The following is a 23,747-nucleotide window of genomic DNA, read 5'->3' as shown; positions in this document are numbered from 1 at the left end:
CGTGACTGTCTGTTTGTCAGGACAACTAAACTTTATTCCCTCCTGAGCCCAGGAGAGCACAGGCCAGAGCTCTGGCAGCAGTCTTGCCACTTAGGAGAAGCCCAGATTGTGATGACTTGTCTTTTGTTCTCTCTGTCCTCTTGCCCAAGGACTGAGCCTGGAGTGTCCTATAAAGGGGAAAAGAGGACAAAGTGATGAGTTAAATTGACCTGTCTGTAACAAGACCTGTGTCTTCAGGGGCTCAGGCCCACCCTTCAGCAGGACCTGACCTGGAGACCCTTCCCTTCGTGGGGTGTCTGCTGAGCCAGGCTGCGAGTTCTTGGTGGACAGACACCAGCCTCTAAGGACAGATTGCCTCAGAGGGCAGCTAACATTTTCTGGGGGAAGTATGAAGTAACTTTGTTTTATCAGTTAAGTGTGCCTCATCCACTCATTCATGCATGAATATTTTCATGCATTCATTTCAAGACAGAGAGACGGTCCACCACACGTAGAGTGTGTAAGCTGCTGCCTGCATTTCCCTGGGTGCCTCAGAGCCATGGGGGTGGGGATCGGATGCGGAGACAGTGGACAGGAATCTGCGTCCAGCTCCAGGAGCGGATACCTCGCTGTTCTCCTTTTACAGACAAGGAAACTGAGGCTCACAAAAGTTAAGTAATTTGCCCCCAGTCAGCCCCTTCAGTAGGCAGCCGGGTCTTAGACACGGGTCCGTCTGGCCCCATATGGTAGTCTTAGCTCCGTGTGTTACTGACTCTTGCCTGTGTGTTTGCTTCTAGTTCTTTAAGGCCTTTTCCAAGAATGGCTCAGGATCAACACTGCCAGGTGGGTGTCCTGGTTCCAGTTGTCAATATCTTCTTTTTCTTTCTGTTGGGTTACTACTGAGGTGAGGAGAGCCCAGCAAGGTCCACAGGGTGAAGAGTTTCCCAAGTGAAAGCAGAGTTTGTGTTTTCCCGGGGCCTTCCCAGCCCGCCTGGAAGATGCCTTCTGGAAAAGGAGGCTGAAGAAGCCCTTCTGTTTTGGTCCATTGAGGGTCCTGGGAAGAGGGGAGGGTCACCATGTACCCAGGCCAACCCTTCATGTCAAAATGGGGTTGACAACCAGAGGGACAGACCAGACAGCCTCCGGGGAAAGCGCTCCTGGGCTCCAAGCCTGAGGGACTGTTTCCTGCCCTCTGAGGGTTGGGTCTTCTTGTATAACTTAGGGCCACAGAAGAAGACCCACCCCACTGCTCTAACAGAGAAGGACTGACCCGTGCTCTGTTTCTCTCAGAACTAGCCTGTGCCCTGGGCCCTTTGTTTCAGTGAAGCTGACAAAGGTGCTGGGATTGTTCTCCCTCCCTCCTCATGCACCCCCCTCCCCCATGTCCGTCTTCATCCAGTGGTTGGTGCTGATGTGGAGACGCTGCGGAAGAGGCTCATCGACGCCTTGGAGTCCCATAGTGACACGTGGCCCCCCACCTTTCCCCCGCTGGAGCCGGCCAGGTATTCGGGGCTGGAACAGACTTGGTGCAGCGTGGGCCAGGATCACAGGCCTGGGAGCGAGAGGGTTGCGGGGACAGCGGCGTGGGGGATACGACGGCCTTTGTCTCTGATGCAGACACCTCTGTGGGCTAGAACCCAGAGCCGTTCGGGAGCAGCTCATGGAAGAATCCCTATCACTGGAGGTCCTCCCTGAGGAGCTCTGGCCTCGTGGGACCGACAGGGGGACAAGGGCCCGTCCTGCCGGGTGGGAAGGAAGAGATGGGCGGGGGTTCTCCAGGCCATACCTGCCTCTGCTTTTCACAGTCTGTCCTCAGGAATGTTTAGGGGTGCAGCGGACGTCACATGGTCTAACCCGGAGGGGGCACGGAGAGAGTGGACATAGGGATGAAGAAGGGAGGCTCAGAGGAAAAGGGAGCACTGTCTGTAAAAGGAAGTGGTCATCTTTCTGAGCGGTGGCTGTGACTGGGGGGTGGGGCACGTGACTTGTGCCGCAGAGCATCAGGCATGGTGGCTGGTGGCCCGTGTCTGCCTGCCAGGCAGGCTGCCAGGATTGCCTCTTCTAGGAGAGGAAGGGGCGCAGTGCCTTGCGTTCGCTCTCCCACAGAGGATAAATCGAGAACACTAGGTCTTGCCCTCCCAGATGAGAACTCGAGACAGGATAGAGCCCACCTCAGGGATTCCTGCCAAGATGGAACAAATCCAAGGACCAGCAGACACTGCTGGAGGGAGCCCAGCCTCAGAGCACAGTGAAGATCCCAGGGCCTGGGGAGCCTCCTGAAGCAGGCCCTGGTGCCCCAGGCCCTCCACATCGATTTACTGATGTTCTCGAAAGCCATAGCCCTGCTGAGAGAGTGTGCTTCTAAGCATCAGTTGGGGTTGAATCCAACCCACAATTTTTTTTTTTTATCAACTTGCCCAGATGTCCTTCCTCCTGGAGGGTCCCACCGAGACCCTGGGCCCAGCGTTTGTCTTGCTATGGTTTGGGGCTGCACAACTAGATCCTTTTTCTCCAGGAAACATTCACACCAGCCTGCCCCTTACTTACTCATTACATTTCTCAATGACCGTGTCCGTCTCTCTCTCACGCACACACATCCTTCATGGTGCATTTTCAGTCCCAAGGGATCTCAAAAGCCTCAGATCAGGTAAACTTGCCAACCTGATGGGTACTAAACATTGGTCCATATTCACTAAGCCTTGCCCTTACCCAGAACATAGAGACCCCTGGTCTCAAAGCCCCACTCCCCCACCCCCCACCCTCCGCCTCCTCCCCAGACCACCTCATACTCACTCCAGATTCTTAAAAGAGACAGCGTGAAAAAAAAAAATCAAGGTGGGCCAAATGGAGAACCAGCGTGTGGGGTAGCAGAGGCAGAATCCTCTGAGACTAGGGGTTTGGCTTGCTTCCCCTGGAGGGCTGGCAGGGGGAGACTTCCACGGAGCCTCGGGTGCAAACAGGAGGGCTCTGTATGGCTGTGCCCACAGTGTTGTGCCAGCCGCGCCTGGGTCCCCAGCAGGTCTGTGGAGGGTCACTGCCGCCCTTGTCTCTTGCAGGCTGGAGGAGATTGATGGATTCTTTGCGAGAAACAACAAAGATTACCTGGCCCTGATCTTTGAAAAGGAAGGCTCCTACCTGGGTAGAGAGGTGAGCTGCCCCCAGGTCCCTGCAACCCCAGGGTAGCTGTCGGGAGAGAGCCCAATGAGTTCAGGGGCAGGGCTGTTGCAGTGAATTCTAGGGTCTCGGCCACGTGCGCTTCTTAGCCCAGCGCTGGCCTGACCCCTGCTGGGGGACCCGGGAAGTGTGGGAGCTGGACCTTTCCATTTGAAAACCATGTCTTTTTTATCTCCCTCATTGAACCCGCGTCTGTAACATTCATTGAGCCCTGGACTAGAGTCCTGGCACACGTAGTCACTAATCTTCACAATTAAGGTTGATAATCAGGGGCGCCTGATTTCTGTTTCCCGAGAGGGGAAACAGAGGGAGATGGGGCGGGGCACGGAGCTTTGCTGAAGGACTGCCTGACCCTTCTGGGGTCCCAGTCCAGGCCTGGGGTCGTTCCTGTCACGAGGATGTGATTAATAAATGTTTATTGGAATCAGAACTTCTCCCTACTGTCCCCCAGGGGCAGGGACCCTCTGTCCACGCAGAGGTGCTCAGAGATGGTTAGTTTGAGAAGCAGGAGGGCACAGTAGCCAAGAGCCCAGACTCTGGAGCCAGATTGAACTGGGGTTTATTGCCCAGTTCAGGAGCTTGCTAACTGTCACCCCAACATTTGATTTCACTGCTCAGCCTCCGTGTTTTCATTTGCAATAGGCATTTTAGTTTTTTAATGAACACTTATATACCTACTATGCGCCAGTCACTATTACACATTTTATAAAATTAACCCCTTCGGTCCTCTTAACAGTGCTCTGAGGTTGGTATGTTTGTTATTATTTCAATTTTGCAAATAAAGAAATTGAGTCGGGGAGGTTTCGGCCAGTGGGGCCAGGATGCAAACCCAGGCAGCCAGAGTAGACTGCACCTGCTGGCTTGGTCTCCTAATAATAGTTCCTGTTTCATAGCATTATTTTGAAGATTCAGTGAAGCAATCTATAAATAGCACATAATACCTACCCAGTAAAAGTTAGCTAATATGATTTTTCACCTTATTTCTTGCTAAAAATAAAATCATGTCTAAGTATGTTTTTCTGATTTGGAATATAGATAGAAAGCCTTATAAATACAAGAATAAAAATGAAACCACATTTTATTGTGCTTTTTGCAGTTTGCTTTCATTGGAAAGAAAATTATATTAAATTGGACTGCCCTAGGAAATCCAGGGTGTGTGGTGTGCAGTTCCAGGGCCCCTGGTCCTGGGCAGCCTGTGACTCATGTCCCCTGTGGGGTAGATGTGGACTTGTCCACTCTCTGAAAGGCTTAGAGTCTGGATGGCCCCCGCCCCCGACGCGTCTGTCTGTCTCCACAGGTGATTCTGGACTTGTCCCAGCACCAGGGCATAGCAGTGCGCAGGGTCCTGAACATGGAGGGTGACGTGGTGAGCAAGTTTGGGGTCACCGACTTCCCGTCTTGCTACTTGCTGTTTCGGAATGGCTCTGCCTCCCGGGTCCACGTGTGAGTGCAGTGCGTCCCTCTGTCCCCTCTCCCCTCTCCCCCTGCGTGCATCCTTTCTGCCCTCCCAGAGAAGCCTGCCGGCCTCTCGCAGGGGCTGCCAGGTTCTTTCTCCTGCAGTTCCTCTGACGAGCCCCCTCTGCAGGAGGAGCAGCTGCCTGCCCTGGCGGGGGGCGGGGGGGGGGGTGAGCGGTGGGCAGTGCCAGGCATGCGGCCCTGGCCCCCAGCTCAGGAGTCCCGGCCTCAGGCTCCTGGTGCACTCACCGCGGCTCCGGCACTCTCGCCACCCCAGCCCTGGCCCTAGGCCCCATCCTCCTCCGTTCACAGACTCCTCGCAGGCTGCAGGCCTGGCAGGCACTCAGATAGGCCTGACCACCCCCCCTTTGGTTTTCTAATTGCAGAAAAGTTCATTAGGAGCTAGACAATAGCCAGTTCCAAAATGCCAAGAGAAAACAATCAGGCCAGTCGCAGCCGCTCTGTCAGGCTCCTGCCACTGAATGGCCCGTTAAATGGTGCCAGATGGTGCCTCGGTGCCCTCCCTGGGCAGATGATTGATGTCGCCTGGCTCCTGTAGGCAGGAGCTCGAGGGCCAGGGAGATCACGACTTGCCTGAGGTGCCCAGTGAGCTGCTCTGCGGGGCCGTTAGTGCTATCCCGGGACGGAGGCAGGCAGGACGACGGCGGGGGGGCCCTTGCCAGCCCCAGTCGCCAAACAGCCCTGGGCCAGCCTCGTCAGGGAATTCTGCTGCGGGGGGAGGGAAGCCTGATGGCTGGCTGCAAGGGGGCGGGGAGGGACAGAAAGTGCTAGTCCTGCTGGGGGGAGGAGGCATCGTTTCCTCACTTGGAGCTGGTGGAGGGGAAAATTGTTTGTGACGACGCTGCTCCTGAGCCATCTGCTCCTCGGATAAACATCGGGTGGGACCACAGAGGGGAAAGCAGGCTTCCCGCTGCCAGCCCCCCTGGGGTGTCCCATCCCACCCTCCCTCCAGGTGGCCATGACCAGGAGGAGGGGTTGCCTGCCCTCGAGGACTCTCGACCAGAAGAGAGAAAGAAATCAAAAGGATTGTACAAGGATTTGAGAATTTTAGTGTTGTTGTTGTTACTACCTGTTTTTTAAAAATCAGGTATCAAACTCCCTTGACATCCTGGGGAAGTAATGTGGCCTCTGGTACCTCAGAGCAAGCTTGTGAGCGGGCAACCTCCCTTGGTCTGTGGTGAAGGTAGTCTGACCCCGCCATCCTGTCCACGGGCAGAAGTAGCTCCGTCCCACAGCCTCTCTGGGACAGGCTGAGGAATTCTCAGGCCTGCTGCTTTTCCAGATGGGCCTTTGACCTCAGACTGGTGTCAGAGGGGCTTTCCACAGCATGAGTGGTGGATAGAAAGGCTAAAGTGAGGCCTGGGTGCCTTGGTTTGACCTCACTCAGGATGAGACAAAACCAGCTTCAAATATTTCTTCATAAACATTTCTGTCAAGGGGCGCTTGGGTGGTGCAGTCAGTTGAGTGCCCGACTCTTGGTTTTGGCTCCGGTCCTGACCTCAGGGTCACGAGATCAAGCCCTGCATCAGGCTCCGCACTCGGCGCAGAGTTTGCTTGAGATTCTCCCCCTCTCCCTTTGACACCCCCCCCTACAATAAATAAATAAATCTTTAAAAAATAAATTAAAAAAATAAACATTTCTGTCAGTTGAGCCACCTGCCTCCTCTCCTGACATGAATTTGTCCTGGCGTCCGTTTCTCCATACTCACTGCCTGCCCTCTGTGGTGTCTTCCCTCACAGGCTTGCGGAATCCAGGTCCTTCTACACCGCTTACCTGCAGAGGTTCTCCAGCGCCCCCCGGGAGGCTGTCCCCACCAAGGTCGTGCCAACCACTGCTCACACAGTAGCTCCCATCGTGTGGAAAGTCGCAGATCGGTAAGGCCATACCCACTGCCCACCCCCCAGCCTTGCCTCTGATCGCAGACCCCGGCCTTCACACCACACTCTGTTCCCTGTCTTGAGCTTAGCACATGCCTTTCCGATCCCAGACCCCCCGAGGCCTGGCCTTGGCCTTTGGGCTCCCCTCGCTGCTGACCGTACACAGAAGAGTTGTGGTTGTGTGGAAGCCGTGTCTGCTGCCTGGGGGAGGTGCCGGACAGCATTTACTGGTGTCCTTCATGATGGCACGAATGCTTTGCGATGCCCATATTCCTTAAACGTAACGCTATTCCAGACCGAGTAGAATCAGCTTAGAAGGATACTCTGTGGCCTTGCAACCAGCTTCCCACCCGAGCAACTATCTCTTCTGCAGATACTTTTGAGAACCTGCTGCACACTAGGCACTGTAATACAGATGCACACAGATGTGCAGGCCCTTCCCCCAGAGAGTTTACAGTCCCTTCTAGGAAGTTACTGACCTCATTTGAATGCCTCCGATGCCGGAGAGCTCACTACCTTCTGGGGTAGCCTGTATCTTTGTGCACAGACTAACCATGAGGAAGCTGCTTTTCTCTCCAAGGTTCCTTGGCTCTGCTCTTGCGGTGGAATCCCTGCTCATTGGGCAGGAGATGGGGCTATAAGCCTCTTGCCCTGGCAGCCCGCGGTAGACCAAGTAGAAATGGCTGAGCGGGGAGCTCAGAGTTGCATCAGGAAGGTGGCCTCCACAAGGAGACTGTACAAGGGAACTGGGGGAAAGGTCATCTGATTTCCAGAGGATTTTGCATCCCAGCATGAAGGACTTTCAGGGTAGAAAGCACTAATGGGGAGATTTTTAAGAAATCAGGTAAGGAAAGAGAGACTGAGAGGTGGGAACGGTCATTATGGTCATTCACATTATGATGATTCACATCATTCAAATTACAATAGCTGACACTTACTGGCCTTAGGTGCCAAACTCTGTGCTGGACACCTTCTGTACATGATCTCCTTTAGTCACGGGGCCACATCTTGAGGCAGACCACAAGAATGGAGGGGTACCAAGACCCAGGACAGCACAGTGGGGCCCAGAGGGTGGAGCACAGTGGTCACAGTGCTCACCCCATTAGCTGACCCTGTTGGTTCCCTGCAGTGTTAGGAGGTAGAAAGTAATCAGTTCATTTTACAGGTGAGGTCACAGGCCCAGAGGGGTAGACTGAGTTGCCTCCCAGAGCTGGCTCACTGTAGAACTGAGGCCAGAACCCAGGCCTCAGGAGCAGGGGTGGGGAAGCAGCCAACACATGACGAGCCCTTTGCCTCAGAAGCCCGAGTCCAGACCCCAAGCAAGTATCACGGGCTCCGGGTGGGGCAGCCTGCTTGGAGCCTGCAAGCTTTCCCCCCGGGGCTGGGATCAGCCCAAGAAGTATGACATGGAGCCTCACCCGCTACCCAAGGCCTGGCAGTTGCAAGGACATCAGCCCCCAAATAAAAACACACCACTTCCCCTCCTAACCCCTCAACTCCCACGATGCCCTGCCTTGGTGGGCAGCCAGAGCCTTGGTCTTTCAAAGAGGGCCCAGCTTTTCCAGAGCCACATTATTTGGGTGCACCTATTGGTCTGTCTGTCCCTAGGGGTCTTTGTTAAGAACAGGGAACAAAACTCAACCTTCTGCCAGCAGCCTAATTAAAAGCACCTTGAAGGAGTCACAGGAGGGACTGGCCCTGAGCCTGTACAAGGGGACCCCCTACTTTATGCGAGGAGCTGCTGAGGGACTTATAGCTGTGCTTTTATTTATTCCTCTCAGAAACCTACCCATGAGCAATTTATTATTTCTTTATTATAATAAATGGGGAATAGAGGCTCTAGGAAGTTCAGTAATCTACTCAAGGTCACAGAGCTACTTAGTGGCAGAGCTTAGTGCTAACTTACAGGACTCTGTGACCATCGGCATGGCCCTCCCCGTCTCTCCCTGTAGCCCTGGGTGCTTGTCCCCAGCCCCTGGCCTGTGGTTAACCCTTTCTCTCTCCGCCTCCTTCTGGGTCCTCAGCTCCAGGATCTACATGGCTGATCTGGAATCTGCACTGCACTACATCCTACGGGTAGAAGTGGGCAGATTCTCTGTCCTGGAGGGGCAGCGCCTGGTGGCCCTGAAAAAGTTCATGGCAGTGCTGGCCCAGGTGAGCAGGGCCCCAGCCTCCCTTGCCACACCTCCCTCGGGAGCTCCTGGTCTGGCTGGACATCTGGACCCACAGCTGTCCCCGTCCACCGCGGGCTGCTACCCTGCAGTCTCAGTCATACCCTGCACCGGGCTCGCACCGCCAGGGACAGCGCCCTTCCCAGCCCACCCTGTGCAGGTGGCTGGGTAGGGCAGGGCCAGATGCCCTGGGGAATGTTCTGCGCTGATTCGGTGACCGTGGCTTTGCCTGGGTCCTCCACCGCAGTCTGAACCTGGAGTGTAGCCGTGGTCACTGGGGAAGCAGGACCCGTGGATGCCACAGGGAAGGAAAGAAGGCTTTTCTGAATCTCCTCTCTTCCCTCCCCGTCACTGATCATAGTCTGACCAGGGCCTTGGCCCTAGCCACACCTGCCTTATGCCTTTGTAGTTTCCTGCCGACATGGCTACTCTCCGAAGTGTAGCTCCTGCCTACTGGGGGTCTGCTGTGTGTCAGGCATTTAATCCTCTTGCCTTTGCCCAGTGACAAGTGTTACCCCCATTTAAGAGGCCCAGGTTGTTCAAGGGAGTCCCTTGACTCGCCTTATGCCTCCCAGTGAGGAGGTGTTATGAGGATCTGAGATTTCTGGCTGCAGAGCCTGTGGTCCTTTCTTTGCCACACAGCCTCCTCGTCTCTGAAGGTGAGGTGCAGGCCCCCTTCCCCCTGCACCTGTCTCCTTCTCCCTCCCTGCATCCCTTTGTCTGCTTCCAGATCCCCTGCCAGGGCTGCCCTACTTAAAACCCAAGGCTCCGGGCTGCTGAGGACTGCTGAGTCAGATGCGGGCCTGGTCCCCTCCACAGGCTGACTGCTGACTCAGCCACCCCCCTATCCTGTCCCCCCCCCCCCGCCCCCTCCACCCATGTCAGGTCTGCGGGCAGCCGGCGCTACCTCTGGGGGTGATCTGGGCCTCCCCATCAGGAACTGCCTGCCAGCCTCAGCCTCAGTCCTGGCCTTCGGCCCACCCGGCTCAGTCTGGGTGGTGCTGTCGCAGCCTGAAGCCCTTGGCCCCTCCCCCAGGTCCCTGCTCTCTCCTGGAAGCAGCGGGCTGGACTGGCCACTGGGTGGCGTGCGGTCACCAGCGTTCCCGCTCCAGGCAGAGGGTGACTCCCTGAAGTCCAGAGCCCTTAATTCATCCTTCCTCCTGACACCAGGGCCTGAGAAGGAGGAAGGGTCCAAGTCAGGATGACGGGCGAAGGTCAGTGAGAAACGCTGACTTGAAGCTGTAAATTCATGTTGAGAGCGCAGAGGCCTGAGTGAGCTGACCGAGAGGGAGCATGTCAGAGACCAGATTCTTCCGGCCACTTCTCCCTCGGGGCCAGTGGCCAGCCCTGGAGGTTTGATGGGAATATGTAATGGTTTTCTCAGGGGACCGGGTCCATGGGCAGGTTTTTCTGTTTCGTGATCATTCTTTGCTCTTTTTCCTCCACAAGTTTCTCAGTGTCTGTCCTCTTGACCTGTGTCTTGGTGGTTTTATCTGACCTGCTCCGCTGGCATCCCTCCCTTCTCCTGCCCCCCGCCCCTGGGTGTGTGTGTGCACGCGCACGCACGCACACATATCTGTCCTCCTCCCTGGAGTCCTTGTGGTTTTAAAGTGCTGATACTAATCAGATTTCAGTTGACTTATTGTCAGAGTAGCTTTTCATGTTCCTCGGAGACTCTCGGGAGTTACCATCAAGGTCTGGACCTTGGCTACAAGCCCCCGGGCCCCCTTGTCCCCACCAGCGGCCCGTGGAATACAGATGAAAGGCTGTTGGCCGGCCTCGCCCAGCAGTCAGCTGGTCTGTCAGAAGATGACCCGCAGAGAGGATCGCGTGGCCCAGGTTCCCAGCAGCCCTGGGAAGCCACGCAGGTGCTCAGCCTTCCTCCCAGGGGCAGTGTGGGGTCAGGGTCAGCTTTGAGAGAGGGAGGCCTGAGGGCCCAGCCTCACTTGGAGCCTCGGTCCTCTCCCCACCCCTTCCCTCACCTTGCCAGGTGCCCCAGAGCAAAGGTAGTGAGGAACCCGCATTTGTGTCTGAGGCAGAATGTTTTCCTGGTGGTTTCGGAGCATTTCAAGAAACTGCCTCGGCTCACTTCTGTGTAGCCCCCTACCCTCTGTGGGACCTCGGAGCTCCGGGGGAATTGCTTTTCCCTCCCCAGCTTCCCCTTGTGCCTCCCACAGCACTTCCCTGGCCAGCCCTTAGTCCAGAACTTCCTGCATTCCATAAATGACTGGCTCAAGAGGCAGCAGAGAAAGAAAATCCCCTACGGTTTCTTTAAAGCTGCCCTGGACAACAGGAAGGAGGTGAGTGTGGGGGCAACTGAAGTCCTTCTCTGTGTCCTTGGTGACTGGGGGGGTGGAAGGGGTTAACCCTGTAGCCTCTGACCTCCTCTACCCACTTGCATTCAGGGAAGGAGTCCTTGATCTTGGTTGGGCCCTTCCACCAATAATTAATAAACTGCTACTTACTGAGCCGCCTGCATGCACCTCTCACCTTATCTTCCCAGCATTAGCGGGAGGTAGCTCTTATCCCCATTTAGCAGATGGAGAAGCTGAGGTTAAGAGAGGTTAAGTAACTGGTCTAAGATCGTAGAGCCAGTAGGTGGTTGGGCCGGGATTTCAGACCGAGTGCGAGCCGCCAGTTGTGAGCTAGTTTGTCGCCGGTGCTCCCAGCAGCCTGCAGACGCACCGGGCCCCTCATACACAGCCGTACAGACGTGTCGGATGCCAAAGCTCCAAGGGACCTCAGAGGCCAAACCCCTCATTTTGCAGATGGGGAAGCTGAGGCTAGAATAAGGATGTGACTTGGTCTGTGTCACGGCTTTTCAGATCTGCCGCTCCTCTGATGGGTGTAGCCGGTGGAAGGGAGATGCCACCTTCCAGGTGATAGACTCAGGAGGGACCTCATTTGTCTCAGGGCTGTGTGCTGACCTTCAAGTCTCCTGGGAGCTTCTTTCCTCACTGCCCAACCCATTCTTTCTCTTTTCCATATATGCACTCGTGCACGTGTATGTTCCTCAGGGCGCTGTGATTGCCAAGAAGGTGAACTGGGTTGGCTGCCAGGGGAGTGAGCCACATTTCCGGGGCTTCCCCTGTTCCCTGTGGATCCTCTTTCATTTCCTGACAGTGCAAGCAGCTCGACACAATTTCGACCACTCACAAGAGACAGGTGAGCCCGAGGCCTGTGTCCCCGCCCGGCCTGGCCCTGCCCTCCACAGGCTCCCCACCACAGGCCCAGATGTAGCAGATTCTGCACTTGCGCGTGCACCCCACACACAAGCAGAATGGGGAGGACCTGGAGGAGCCACCCAGTCCTGTCCCCGGCCCCAGGTGGTGCCCCATGCAAGCTCAGGGGCATAAGGTTTCTTTCTAGCTTTCTTGGAGCCACAAGCTTGCCTTGTTTACAGAACTTTGTGAAAAGTTTGTGGTTCTATTTTTTATACTTCTATAAAGGAAAAAATTCTGTCTGTTTCAGTCTACGTGGCTGATAGTGTGCACTTTGAACAATTTTATTGTTTCCCACGGAAAAATCATTCTTTTTTTTTTCTTTTTTCTTTCTTTTTTTTTTAGAGAGGGAGTGTGCAAGCTGGGGAGGGGGAGGAGCAGAGGAGAGGGAGAGAGACTCTTAAGCAGACGGAGCCCGATGTGGGGCTCGGTCTCACAACACTGAGATGGTGACCTGAATTGAAATCAAGAGTCGGACGCTCAACCAACTGAGCCACCCAGGCGCCCCTGAAAAATCATTTTCTAAGGGAAGCTGGGGAAACACATTGCCCCTCCTGCCCTGTTCCCCCCTCAAACTGTGCGGCTGCCCTCCACCACCCACTCTGCCCCCACCCTCGCCTCACGGCCAAAGGGCAGGCGTCCAGTTCAGTCCATGCTGACTGGGGGTTATATCAGGCCCCTGCTCAGCCTGGAGGATGCAACGGTGGGAAAGAAAGCAGGGCCAGACAGCTGGGCGGAGGCAGAGGGAGTTAGAGGAGCTGCGGGGTGCAGCCAGCCAGCCAGTCTGTCGGCCGGTTTTTATGGAACATCTTCGAAGGGTCGGGCCTGCTCTGGGAGCGGGTACGGTGGTGCATGAGACCAGAAGCCCCTGCCTCAGGGGACAATATTCCAGGGGCAGGAGACAGTAAGCTTACCAGTAGATGTGATGACGAGTGCTCTGAAGAAGACACACTAGGTGGTGCGGAGGCGGGGGTTGGGGGGGGCTCGGGGAGGCCTCTCTGAGGAGGTGGCCCTGCGCCGACCCCTGACTGGTGAGACCGCCGGGGAGAGAGGTTTCCAGGCTGCACTGGCTTTGCTCGGGCCGCCCTAACAAAGTGCTACACACTGGGGCGCTTACCCAGCGGGAACTTCTTTCCTCGCGGTTCCTGAGGCTGGAGGCCCAAGACCAGAGTGTCAGGAGGGTCGGTGTCTGCTGAGACCTCTCCTTGGCTTGTAGATGACTGTTTTCTTCCTGTGTCTTCACGGGGTCTTCGCTGGGTGTGTGCCGTGTCCGGATCTCTTCTTCTATAGCTTGGAGCCCACCTTAGTGACCTCATGTGACCTTAATTACTTCTTTAGACTCTGTCCAGATACAGTCACATTCTGACATGCTCAACATAGTGTGGGGGGACGCGGTGCAGCCCGTCACACAGGCCAAGGCCTAGCAGGTGCCGAGAACGAGTCTGGTGTGTGTGCACCCCCAAAAGGAGGCCAGTGGCAGAGCCCAGGGTGGGGGGGCGGAAGGGGGGGTGCAGGCCTGGGGGTCTCAGCGGGGCAGGGGTTGGGATTTGTGAGTCAGCGCGATGAGACGCTCCTAGAGAGTCTCACAGGGGAGTGTCACCCACCATCGGGGCTTTAGAGAGACTGCTGCTGGGAGGAGGGCGGGCTGCCCCAGGCGTGGTGGAACGCTCCGGGAGAGGTGGTGGTGGCCTGACCAGAGCGGTAGGTGGCTTGTGGAAGAAGTGGCCAGACTGGGGAGTATTTTGAAGGTGGTGCTGAGAGGAGTCCGTGGATGAAGAGTACGCGCGGGGGCAGGACCCAGGGTGGACCCCAGAGCTGTTGGGCTGAGCATCTGGTTGACGGTGGTTCTGTGAGCTGAGAAATGGGAGGGTGTAGACAGTGGGGGACTCCGTGGTGTGTGCCCGCTGGCTGTGCGAATGGAGATGTGGATGGTGAGTCCAGGCCTCGGGGGCAAGGGCCAGGGTGCAGAGCGAAACCTTTGGGCCTTGTGGGCAGTAGCCTGGGGGTGATGTAGGTAAAGCGTCGAGACTGGGCAGCCAGAGGACGGCGCAGAGGCCTGCGCTCGGGGAGCCAGCGAAGGACATGGAGTGGCCGCTGCGATTTCAAGGGCCTGTGTTGGAAGAAGGAGGGTGTCGTCAGCCGAGCGGGGCCACGGTGCTGCGTGGGTGCTGACGGGCGAGCTCTCGGGCAGGCACTGTCGTGGTGGGGCAGTGTGAGAAGGACCTGGCTAGATGGGGTGAAGAGAGAGTAAGAGGCCGGGAAGGAGAGAGAACGGGGCAGTCCCTGGGGTCCCACAGGGGATGTCTTCATTGCAGTCGTCTTTACCAGTCAGAATGAGCCCCCATCAAGGGGGAAATCGATGACGTGCTAACAAAAGAACGTATGTACAGCGGTGAAATCCTGTGGAGGCCAGAAGGGGTGAGGTTCCAGAGCACAGGGCAGGAGGGGGGAGGCGAGTACAGCTGTGGGCTGGAGGCAGGAGAGGGCAGCACTGAGGAGGCCCAGGAGGACAGAGGTGAGACCTGGCCTTCAGGGCTGCTCAAGTTGCCAGGAATGATGGCGTGGGGAGTGGTCGTGAGCAGGACGCAGAGCGGGGTGCAGAAATCCTAGTGGATGGAGGGGTGGGACCGTGAGTTCGGGGGTTGGCGTCCTGCAACAGGACAGTTGGGAAGCAACCCACAGCAGGGAGGGTCCTTCCACTACCCCCAGGCCTGACGTATGGGGAGTGTGGAAGACAAAAGGGTCTAAGGGGGGCATGTTTCAGGGAGCCCAGGGTCAGGGCAGGAAGGTGAGGGGAGTATTCAGAGGTGGGTGCCGATGCCAATCCAGGGGGCACCATGGGAGGGAGTGGGGGGCAAGGGGAGATGGAGACAAAGCGGGAGATGTGCAGAGCCAGATCCAGAGGGACCCCTGAGTCAGTGCCTGAGGGAACAGGAAGCCTAAGGTGGGTTGGGCACAGGAGGGGTGCAGAGGACGGGGTGGTGGGCCGTCTGGCCCCTGCCTGCTTCTGCAGACAGGTCTCAAAGAGCCTAAGTGTCCTGCTGACGAGTTTGGGCCTTATCCCGAGTGTCAGTCAGTGACAGGGACCGGGATGAGTGGCAGAGAAAGGAAACTGGGATTCAGGACTTTGGGAGGGGATGGGGTCGACTGTAAAGTGACCCCTGGAGGGCGGACAGGTATGCAAGGAGGCTGCGGGCCCCTCATCAGAAGGTGGGCCTGCGGCAGGGCAGTGGTGGGCTGGCGGGCGCAGGCGGCCCCGAGGCCCCCATGGCTGGAACAGCGTCTCCTCTGCCCATAGCCAGGGCCCAGGAGGTCCTCCAGGCCATCCGAGGCTACGTGCGCTTCTTCTTCGGCTGCCGGGACTGTGCCAGCCACTTTGAGCAAATGGCCACGACCTCCATGCGCCGGGTGGACAGTCTGAACAGCGCCGTGCTCTGGCTCTGGTCTAGCCACAACAAGGTCAACGCTCGCCTCGCTGGTAAGGAAGGGCCCCCTCCAAGACCGGAGTCACCACAGAGGGAGAGGGAGGTCGGGGGGGGGGTTGGGGACCTGGACCAGAGGTAGGAGACAGGACACTCATTGTCCCCAAGGTAGCACCCGGTGTTTCACAGTGCACAGAGCCCTTCCACATGCTCTGCCTGTCCTGCTGACGTAGGGCGGTGTCCTTAGACCCATTTTCCTGATGAGGAAGCTGAGGCTTTGACACTCTAGGACTGGGTCTTCCAAGGCCACTGCTCACTCTTTCCCCTGCACCAGGGCCCCTTCCTCGGAACTCTTGGGGCCCCTCTCCTGCCTCCCCTGTTCTGCCTTCTGCCTTTTGGCCCCTTCCTTACTCAAACCAACAGAGAGGAGAGAGCTGGGCTTTTCCATCCACTGGGAGGGGTCTAGCAATGAAATGTGCTGGAAGAGAAAGACCATGTCCTTCCTAGAAAAAATGGACTGATCCCCAAAGCGGGAGGCCTTGTCTTCTGAGGGTCCCCACTTCCAGTGTTTTCTGTCCCTGGGGCACAGGAGTCTGATGTGTCCAATAGGCAGAAGCATCAGACTCCACGGTGACCAGAAGCGGGTGGGTGGGGAGGGAGCCATCTGTGGTCGGGAGCCCAGGCTTATCTGTGGGGAGAGGGGAGAGCACGTGGCGACAGACCCCCCAGTGGTGGGAGGTTAAAGGAGCCGAATGGAGCAGGTGGTGGCTCAGGCGGCTGGGCTTTCTCTGTCTCCTGGGGCCTCCCGCTGGGCTTTGAAAGGAAGACACGTGCCTGAGTCTCCTCTCACCCCTTCCCTCCCTGCCGCCCCGCCCCCACCACCACATGCTCCGTTTGACCCTCCAGCCTCATGACCTGGGCGGGCTCCCTGCTTCCCCGGGGGCCCGGCTGCCCGGCCGCTGCTGGAGGCTCGATCTGGGGCTTCTCCTGGAGGGGCCCAAAGGAAGGCAGGACCCTGACCTCTGTGGTGGGGTCCTTCCAGATCAAACTAGGAACAGTGCTCACTTGGCAAGGCTGGTCACTACTGCTTCTCATGGGACTTTGGAATTTACTCGATGTCCTCTCCCCAAAATAACCATTCGGACTTTCACATCACTTGCCGCTGCTTCATTCTGGCCAGCACCTTTTTCTGCCCCTGTGAAATCCTTTAGGAGAGGTGCCTCCTCCAAGAGATCTGGGCTGATGGCCGTCCCCGGGCAACCCTGGGCCAGTGCTTCCTGACTCTCCCGAGTGCCCTCTTCCCCATCCAGGCCCCCAGGCGCCCCTACGCCCACCCCTCAGAGCCCACCCGAGCAGGAAACCCCACTGACCCCTACCCCAGAGAGGGCTGCCGTGGCATACAGGAGAACACCTGTGGGATGGCCACGTGCCACGAGCTCTTGTTTTAAAACACATTTTCCCCAAAAAAACAAAACCAAAAAAAAAATAATAATAATAAAACACATTTTCCCTTTAATTACCAAAGTAAGGAAGGGGCAGCAGGGGGCTGTTGTCCACCCTGGCAGGCTGTGGCGGCTGCAGGGTGGGAGGCCTCCGTGGCCGGAGCGGCCCCAGCACCGCTGGTGGGCCCCGCGGGCCCTGTGCTTCTCTCCCACCCGTCACCTCCGAGGGCAGCGGGGAGCCCTTTCTGCAGATGAGGAGGCGAGCACTCTGAGTGAGGAATGGGGTCTGGGCTCCGAGGTGGGCCCAGGGGTCACCACCAGCCCGTGTGTGCCCCCCTCCACAGGCGCTGCCAGCGAGGACCCCCACTTCCCCAAGGTGCAGTGGCCGCCCCGCGACCTCTGTGCCTCCTGCCACAACGAGCTTCGGGGCACGCCTGTGTGGGACCTGGACAACACCCTCCGATTCCTCAGGACCCACTTCTCCCCAAGCAACGTCGTCCGGGACATGCCTTCCGCTCGGCCGGGCCTCCGGATGCTTGCCCAGAGGATGGCAGCCGGGAATTTTACTCTGGGCTCCGAGAAGGCGGGGATCGAGGTGGGCCCAGGGACCAAGTCCCCCGGAACCGCTGTTCCTGACGTTCCAGCTGAGAGGCTCAGGGCGAGTCACCCCCAGGATGTGCTCATTGGCCCCGGTATGACCCCAGCCGACACAGCAGAGCTTCAGAGGGACGAGGTGGAGCAGCCGAAAGGGCAGCCACACTTGAGCAAGCGAGACACGGGAGCCGTACTGCTGGCTGAGTTCCTGGCGGAGAAGAACCTCCCCAGAGGCCCTGCAGAGCTGAGGCGATTGGGTCGCAGCTCGAAGCAGCTGGCCAGCATCCCTGATGGGGGGCCGGAGGCTGCGCCCGTGCGGGGCCAGGACCAGTGGCTGCAGGTGCTGGAAGGGCACTTCTCCCACCTGGATATCAGCCTCTGTGTGGGGCTCTACTCCCTGTCTTTCATGGGCCTCCTGGCCGTCTACACCTACTTCCGGGCCAGGATGAGGGCGCTGAAGGGCCATGCGGGCCACCCCACAGCCTGAACCGTTCGACTTGGGAGGGGGGCAGGGACGGGAGCTGCCACTCGTGGTGCTCTCCCAGCCCCCTGCCCCTCGCCCCTCTCCCCGTGTTCCTTGTCCCGGGAAATCCAGGGAAACCAGTTGCTCCAGTGAACCTCCTTGGGCCCTCTGGGAAGGAATGTTCATAGACACGAGAGCATGCGTAGGGTTTGTGTTCATCTGACAGCACAGCGGAGGGCAGCCTTGGGCAGAGGGGTTGGGAGGCTTAGTCCCTGGCCTCCCAGCACCAGATTCCTCTCTCTTACCTTATTTGAAGTCCCGCCTGTTCTCGCTGAAGCTTCCGTGTCTCCATCTGGTCTTGGCCCTAAACTGGGGCAAGCAAGGCCATAGATCCCCAGGTTCCCCACCCAGAGGAGGGTTCCCAGGCCTAGTGGGCTAGAGCAGAACTCTTCACTATATTCCAGGGCTCCGTCCATCCTCCTCCCTTCGGGATGCAAAGAGGCCTTTGTGCCAGAGAAGGAAGGCCCTCTGTGGCCTGTACATCCTCCAGCCCCTCGTATCTCCAGGGCGGGGTGTGCTTTTGGGTGTGTGGGGGGTTGGTCTGGAAGCTTCTGAAAGTCCTGCTGGTCTCCCAGGTGAGGCTTGGGGTCAGGGTTGGAGGGAGGAGAGCTTCTGGCTCCTTCCCCAGACCTCTGCTGCTGGAGCTGGTGTGGACTTGGGCGGGTGATGGCCACGGGGCTGGGTGGTGAGCGGCTGGCTAGGCGGGACCTGAGGGGGGCTAGTATGGGATTTAGGGAGGGGTACTGGTGTCTTTAGTGCCTTGGCTCTGGGCCTAGCTGTGAGGGAAGAGGGGAGCCTCAGGGAAAAGATGGTTGCTTCAAATGTGCTTTGGCTCCTCCCTAGTGGACTCTACCCCTTTTGGAGCTGGGTCTTTTGTCTTTTGATTTTGGTCTCCAAAACAGATGCTAATCTTTGAATGTGGAGGGTCCTGGAGTGAGGGGCGTATCCTCTCTTGAGGGTCCACCTCCCATCGTGTAGAGGTTAAAAGGGTCAGAGGGGAGGGTGGCTCTGTACACATGCTTGATTCCCACTCTACCCCACTGCCTGGGAGGGTTGTGGAATAAATTATTTTTGTTAAAGCAAGCCCTGGTGTGTTCTTTAACCTGCTGTTTGGGGACCTCGTGTCCAGAATGCACAGAATCCAGCCTCCGTAGGCATCCAGCCTGATGTGATTGCCCTTGGCTCACGTAGCTCCTGCCCTGCAGGGGACAAGGTGCCCCGGCACCGCCCCTTTCTCCTGGATGGGGTCCTCCTCCGCTGCCCCTTCCATCTCCACGGGCGCCGGGGCACAGAGCTTGGTGGAGGTCTCATGCCGCCGCCTGCTGTTCCCCCAGCCTCCCCTGGAGCCCTTCCTCTGTGCTTCCAGTTCTGCTCCTGGAACCTTCCTCTGCACCTGCGCAGCCCTCCACAGCTGCGCCTTCTCCATCGCCCGCGCTCTCTCAAGGAAGGAGAGGCTTTGTGAGAGCAGGACTGCACCAGCTCTTCAGCAGGGAGGAGTCAGCCGGATCGGAGAGCCTGCCCCTAATCCGGCCTGCGGGGTTTGCAAGGCTGGGAGCAGCTGGTAATGAACCTCATTAAGGGGGGGCAGGAGCCCCAATCCGATTTGGGGTTTTCTCTTTGACATCTTCACTCTGCTCAGATGGCCTTGGCACTGGGTGGAGCAGGAGGGATGCCAAGCAGGCTCCCTCTGTGAGGGCAGCTGGGATGGGGAGCACAGGCAGGGGTCAGAAGCCCCCTGATCCCTGCTTCTGTCAGCCCTGTGTTACCTCTTTAGCCGGATAGAGTCCAGCCTGGAGCCTCTCTGCAGGCCTGTCGTCTGCCTGCAGGTTCCCTCTCTGCGTCCCTCCTCCATCTGTCCCCTCTGCTCTCCTAAGCCGGCTCTGCCCCTCTCCCCCTGCCCCACTGGGGCCTGGCTGGGAGGCTGACAGGCCAGCACCCAGGGCAGGGTGACCCTGGCCTGCAAGAAGGAGAAAGAGATCCCAGGGCCAGTGCACACTGGGCCAAGACCACCTGGGACCTGACACAATGTCAAGGGCAGAGAGCCCTTCTAGCGCCAATGAGTCAGGCCCCAGGAGGGCCCCGGCAGTGGGTGTGGGCCTCCTTCTCACAGCCAAGCCTTTCTTGGGCTGTCCCAGCCGCTCTGATTGATAAACAAGGGTGGGCCCCCTCCTTAGCGGGGCTGCTGCCTTTCACCTTGATTTCCCCAGGGCGCGCTCAGCGGCATCGGCCTCGGTAAACTGGCTTGCCCACCAGCCCGTCCCCTCCCTGCAACCCATCTGCCAGGCTGGGAGCCCAGGCTTCTGCGACTTGAACTCTGCTTGCCGTTCTAGATGGTTCTCTGCATCCTGGGAGAGCCCCCCACGCAGGAGAGGGTCCTCAGAGGAGTCCTGCAAAGCAAAGGCTAGTTGTTCTGGGACCGAACAGAGAAATTCCCCGCTCCCTGGGATGCTACCTACTGAGCGTTAAAGAATGGTTTCTTAAGAGATGGAGGCAGCTGAGCTGCCTTTTGAAAAATGAGTGGGTGTTAGCAAGGAAAATGAGGAGGAAAAAGGCATCACAGGCCGAGGGGAAAGCACATGCCAAGTCCAAGAAAGAAAAATAGTGAATACAAGAAATTCTCAGTAAAAAAATGTAGAAAAAATCTTTTGTTAAAAAAAAATTTAAGGGGTGCCTGGGTGGCTCAGTCAGTTAAGCATCTGCCTTCAGCTCAGGTCATGATCTCAGCGTCCTGGGATCAAGTCCCACATCGGGCTCCCTGCTCAGTGGAGAGCCTGCTTCTCCTCCCTCTGCTTCTATGCCCACTTGTGTTCTCTCTCTCACTCTCTCTATCTCAGGTAAATAAATAAAATCTTAAAAAATTTAAGGGGCGCCTGGGTGGCTCAGTCGGTTGAGCGTCCGACTCTTGATTTCGGCTCAGGTCATGATCTCAGGGTCTTGAGATCCAAGGGGGTGTCTCCTTGAGGATTCTCTCTTCCTGTCCCTCTGCCTGTCTCCCCTGCTCTCTCTCTCTCAAAATGAATAAATCTTTAAAAAAATTTAAGGATTTTTTCGGTGCTGCACTGGACTAAAGCCTGGGATACACAGAAGATGAGGTTCCCGCTGTTGTGGAGTTTCCAAGCTAGAGGAAGAGACAGAGGAGAGGAAAATGTGCTAAATGCTCCTTAAGGAGGGACCAGCAGGAGGGATTGGGGGAGCCTTCCCTGAGACCTGAAGGATGAGAAGCCAGGAAGTGGGAGGGGAGTGGGGGGACCACAAGCCCAAGGGGCTGCTTTGTTCAGAAGCCACCGCCAGGCTGGTGAGGTCCCAGGGGGTGGCCCCCCCCAGCCTGGTAGCCTTGGCATGGGGTAGGGGTGGGGGGCCGGTGCAGCACATCATTCCCTGGGTGTGGGGGTGAGGAATATGCTCTAGGGGACCCACACAGTCTTGGCCCTGGAGAAAGTCACCAGCAGTGGAAGGAGGAGGAGGAGATCTGGTTCATTCCCCTGGCTTGGCTGCTAACCAGCTGCATCTGACAGTGGGTGAACCATTCCCCTCCTGGGTCTCAGCCTCCTCACATCTAAGGTGAAGGCCTCAGATGAAGCTTCATGGTCCCTAGGGGGCCTTTACATCTCTGAGAGTGATTTCAGCTAATTCCTTGTCAGCTCAGTGCGGGGCTTGTCCCTTCAGAACCTTCCAGAAAGGACTCCTGGCCAAAGGAAATCGTAGCTTATATGATTTGTGTCCTTCTGGAAGCCCAGGACAACTATGAGAAGGGAACGCTCACTCATACCAGCCTGCAGCCTGCACCCCACAGGTGTCCTCTGCCCCTGCACTGCCTGAGTCCCTCCAGGACCGCCTCCCTGGGCCAGCTCCAGGGCAAGCCCAAGGACCCCTCCCTAATGTCCCTCTTCTTCCCCTTCGCCTCATTTCAGGGCCAACCTCCTATGAGGGCAAAGGCTGCTTCTTAGGCAGGTTGATAAGATTTCCCCATTCACATATACACAGCTTTAAGAACGAAACCAAACTCCAAGGAGAACAATTTAATTTTCACCCCTGATCCCCTGTGGCTGGCTTGCCCCTTCCTCAGGCCTGCCTCTGCATCCCCCACAACAGCGAAGAGCCCTGGCTTCTCCTGGCTTTTCCAACCTCGCCCTGACTGTCCCTCACACTTGCTTTCTCCCTTCCTCTGCTGCCCTGGGGGCTCCTTCACACCCAAGAGGAAAAACAACTGCCCTTCTCATTCCTCTCTCTCCTGCACTGGGTCTTAGCCCTCCTGCCTGGGCCCCGGCAGTGCAATCTCCTTGATAGTGAGTGGCCCCATGCCCTCGGGATCCCAACTCCTGGAGCGACTCTGCTCACCACACTCAGGGCCCCCCTCAAAGCTTTGGTCTCTGCTCTGGAAGAGAGCACCCCTAGTGAGCGCCTCCAGGAGGGTGGCTGGAGCCCAGGGGTTGGTGGCCCCATCTCTCTGCTCCCCCTCCCTGGCCCCTTCTCTCTAGGCTTCACCTCTGCCCAGGGAATGTGTGGGCTGGGCTTGGGTCACAGGCAGGAAGGAAAGAATCTAGAAGTCATAAGGCAAAAGTGGGGGACCTCTGCCAACATGAGGCAATGATGTTAGGGGGTGCTCCACGGGGGCATTGACCTTGGGGGAGTCAAGGAAGACTCCAGGAGCATCTGTTTAGATTTTAGGGTGAGATCCATTTGGCTGGGCTCGCAAGTTTCCAGGTACCTCTTTGGCAAGACTTGCTCATCTCTATACTGAGAGCAAAAGGCCTTTCCCTGGGGCTGCCGGGCTCATCCAGAGGAAAATGGGCCTCCGTGCTGCCTGCTAAACCCCTCTCCTCCACCACCGAGAGGGCATGACTTGCCTCTCCCCACTGTGTGTCTGGAAGCCTCTCTACCCCAGAAGTGCAGGGTATGGTTGGGACCAAGGACCTCGTCTAGCGGGGCGCCTGGGTGGCTCAGTCCTTAAGCGTCTGCCTTCTGCTCAGGTCATGATCCCAGGGTCCTGGGATCGAGCCCCGCATCGGGCTCCCTGCTCAGCAGGAGGCCTGCTTCTCCCTCTCCCACTCCCCCTGCTTGTATTCCCTCTCTCACTGTGTCTCTGTCAGATAAATAAAATCTTTAAAAAAAAAAAGAAGAACCTTGTCTAGCTTGAACCTGCTCTGCAGTGTCCCCGCTGAGTCCTCAAACATCAAAGCTTCTGAGGGTCACAGAGTTCTGCCTTGAAGAGAGAAGGGCTGTTTAGCAAATGATGTGGAGAATATTGATTATTTGAGGAAAATTCAGCTAAGAGCCCACCTTCGCACCATATGCAGTGATGTAAAAAGAACAAGGCATAGGAAAATATCGTCAAATACTTCACTGTTTTTGTAAGCATAAAAGCCATGGAAAATATAACTGAAGTGAGTGTTTGCTCCACCAATTTTAAAAAATAAGTTAAAAGTGAAATCAAGCTACATGTTAAAAAAACTGGGAAAATATGTGCCTTAAATATGACAAAGGGATGTGGCTATTATGAAACGTGCAATTGTAAGAATGAGATCAGTTTGCGTGTATTGACATAGATGCCCAAGAAGGATACATTTCTGTAAACATAAATATTACTACATTTATTTATTATTTAAAAGTGCATGTAGAGGGGGCACCAGCTGGCTCACTCAGAAGAGCGTGCGACTCTTGATCTTGGGGTTATAAGTTTGAGCCCCACGTTGGGCGTAGAAATTACTTAAAAATAAAATATTGGGTGCTTGGGTGGCTCAGTCGGTTATGCATCTGACTCTTGATTTCAGCTCAGGTCATGATCTCAGGGTCGTGGGATGGAGCCCCACATTGGGCACCATGCTGGGCATGGAGCCTGCTCAAGATTCTCTCTCTCCCTCCGCCCC

At 56.9% G+C, this 23,747-nt stretch overlaps 1 protein-coding gene across 1 annotated transcript in view; it reads left to right on the top strand.

Annotated features, from left to right (window-relative positions):
• The window catches only part of QSOX1 (quiescin sulfhydryl oxidase 1), a 32,980-nt gene extending 14,017 nt beyond the window's left edge, over positions 1-18,963 (top strand). The window contains exons 3-12 of the mRNA XM_036109118.2: positions 777-822; positions 1,379-1,481; positions 3,036-3,126; positions 4,451-4,596; positions 6,370-6,504; positions 8,532-8,661; positions 10,856-10,978; positions 11,696-11,843; positions 15,198-15,377; positions 17,108-18,963. Of these exons, the coding sequence (XP_035965011.1) occupies positions 777-822; positions 1,379-1,481; positions 3,036-3,126; positions 4,451-4,596; positions 6,370-6,504; positions 8,532-8,661; positions 10,856-10,978; positions 11,696-11,843; positions 15,198-15,377; positions 17,108-17,844 (1,839 nt within the window). The 3' untranslated portion in view covers positions 17,845-18,963. The remainder of the gene's footprint in view (positions 1-776; positions 823-1,378; positions 1,482-3,035; positions 3,127-4,450; positions 4,597-6,369; positions 6,505-8,531; positions 8,662-10,855; positions 10,979-11,695; positions 11,844-15,197; positions 15,378-17,107) is intronic.
• Positions 18,964-23,747: the final 4,784 nt, after the last annotated feature.

This window comes from Halichoerus grypus, chromosome 7 (genome assembly GCF_964656455.1).
Source record: "Halichoerus grypus chromosome 7, mHalGry1.hap1.1, whole genome shotgun sequence".
NCBI lineage: Eukaryota > Metazoa > Chordata > Mammalia > Carnivora > Phocidae > Halichoerus > Halichoerus grypus.
Note: the sequence above shows the minus strand (reverse complement) of the source record. Positions and strands in the feature narration are given on the sequence as shown.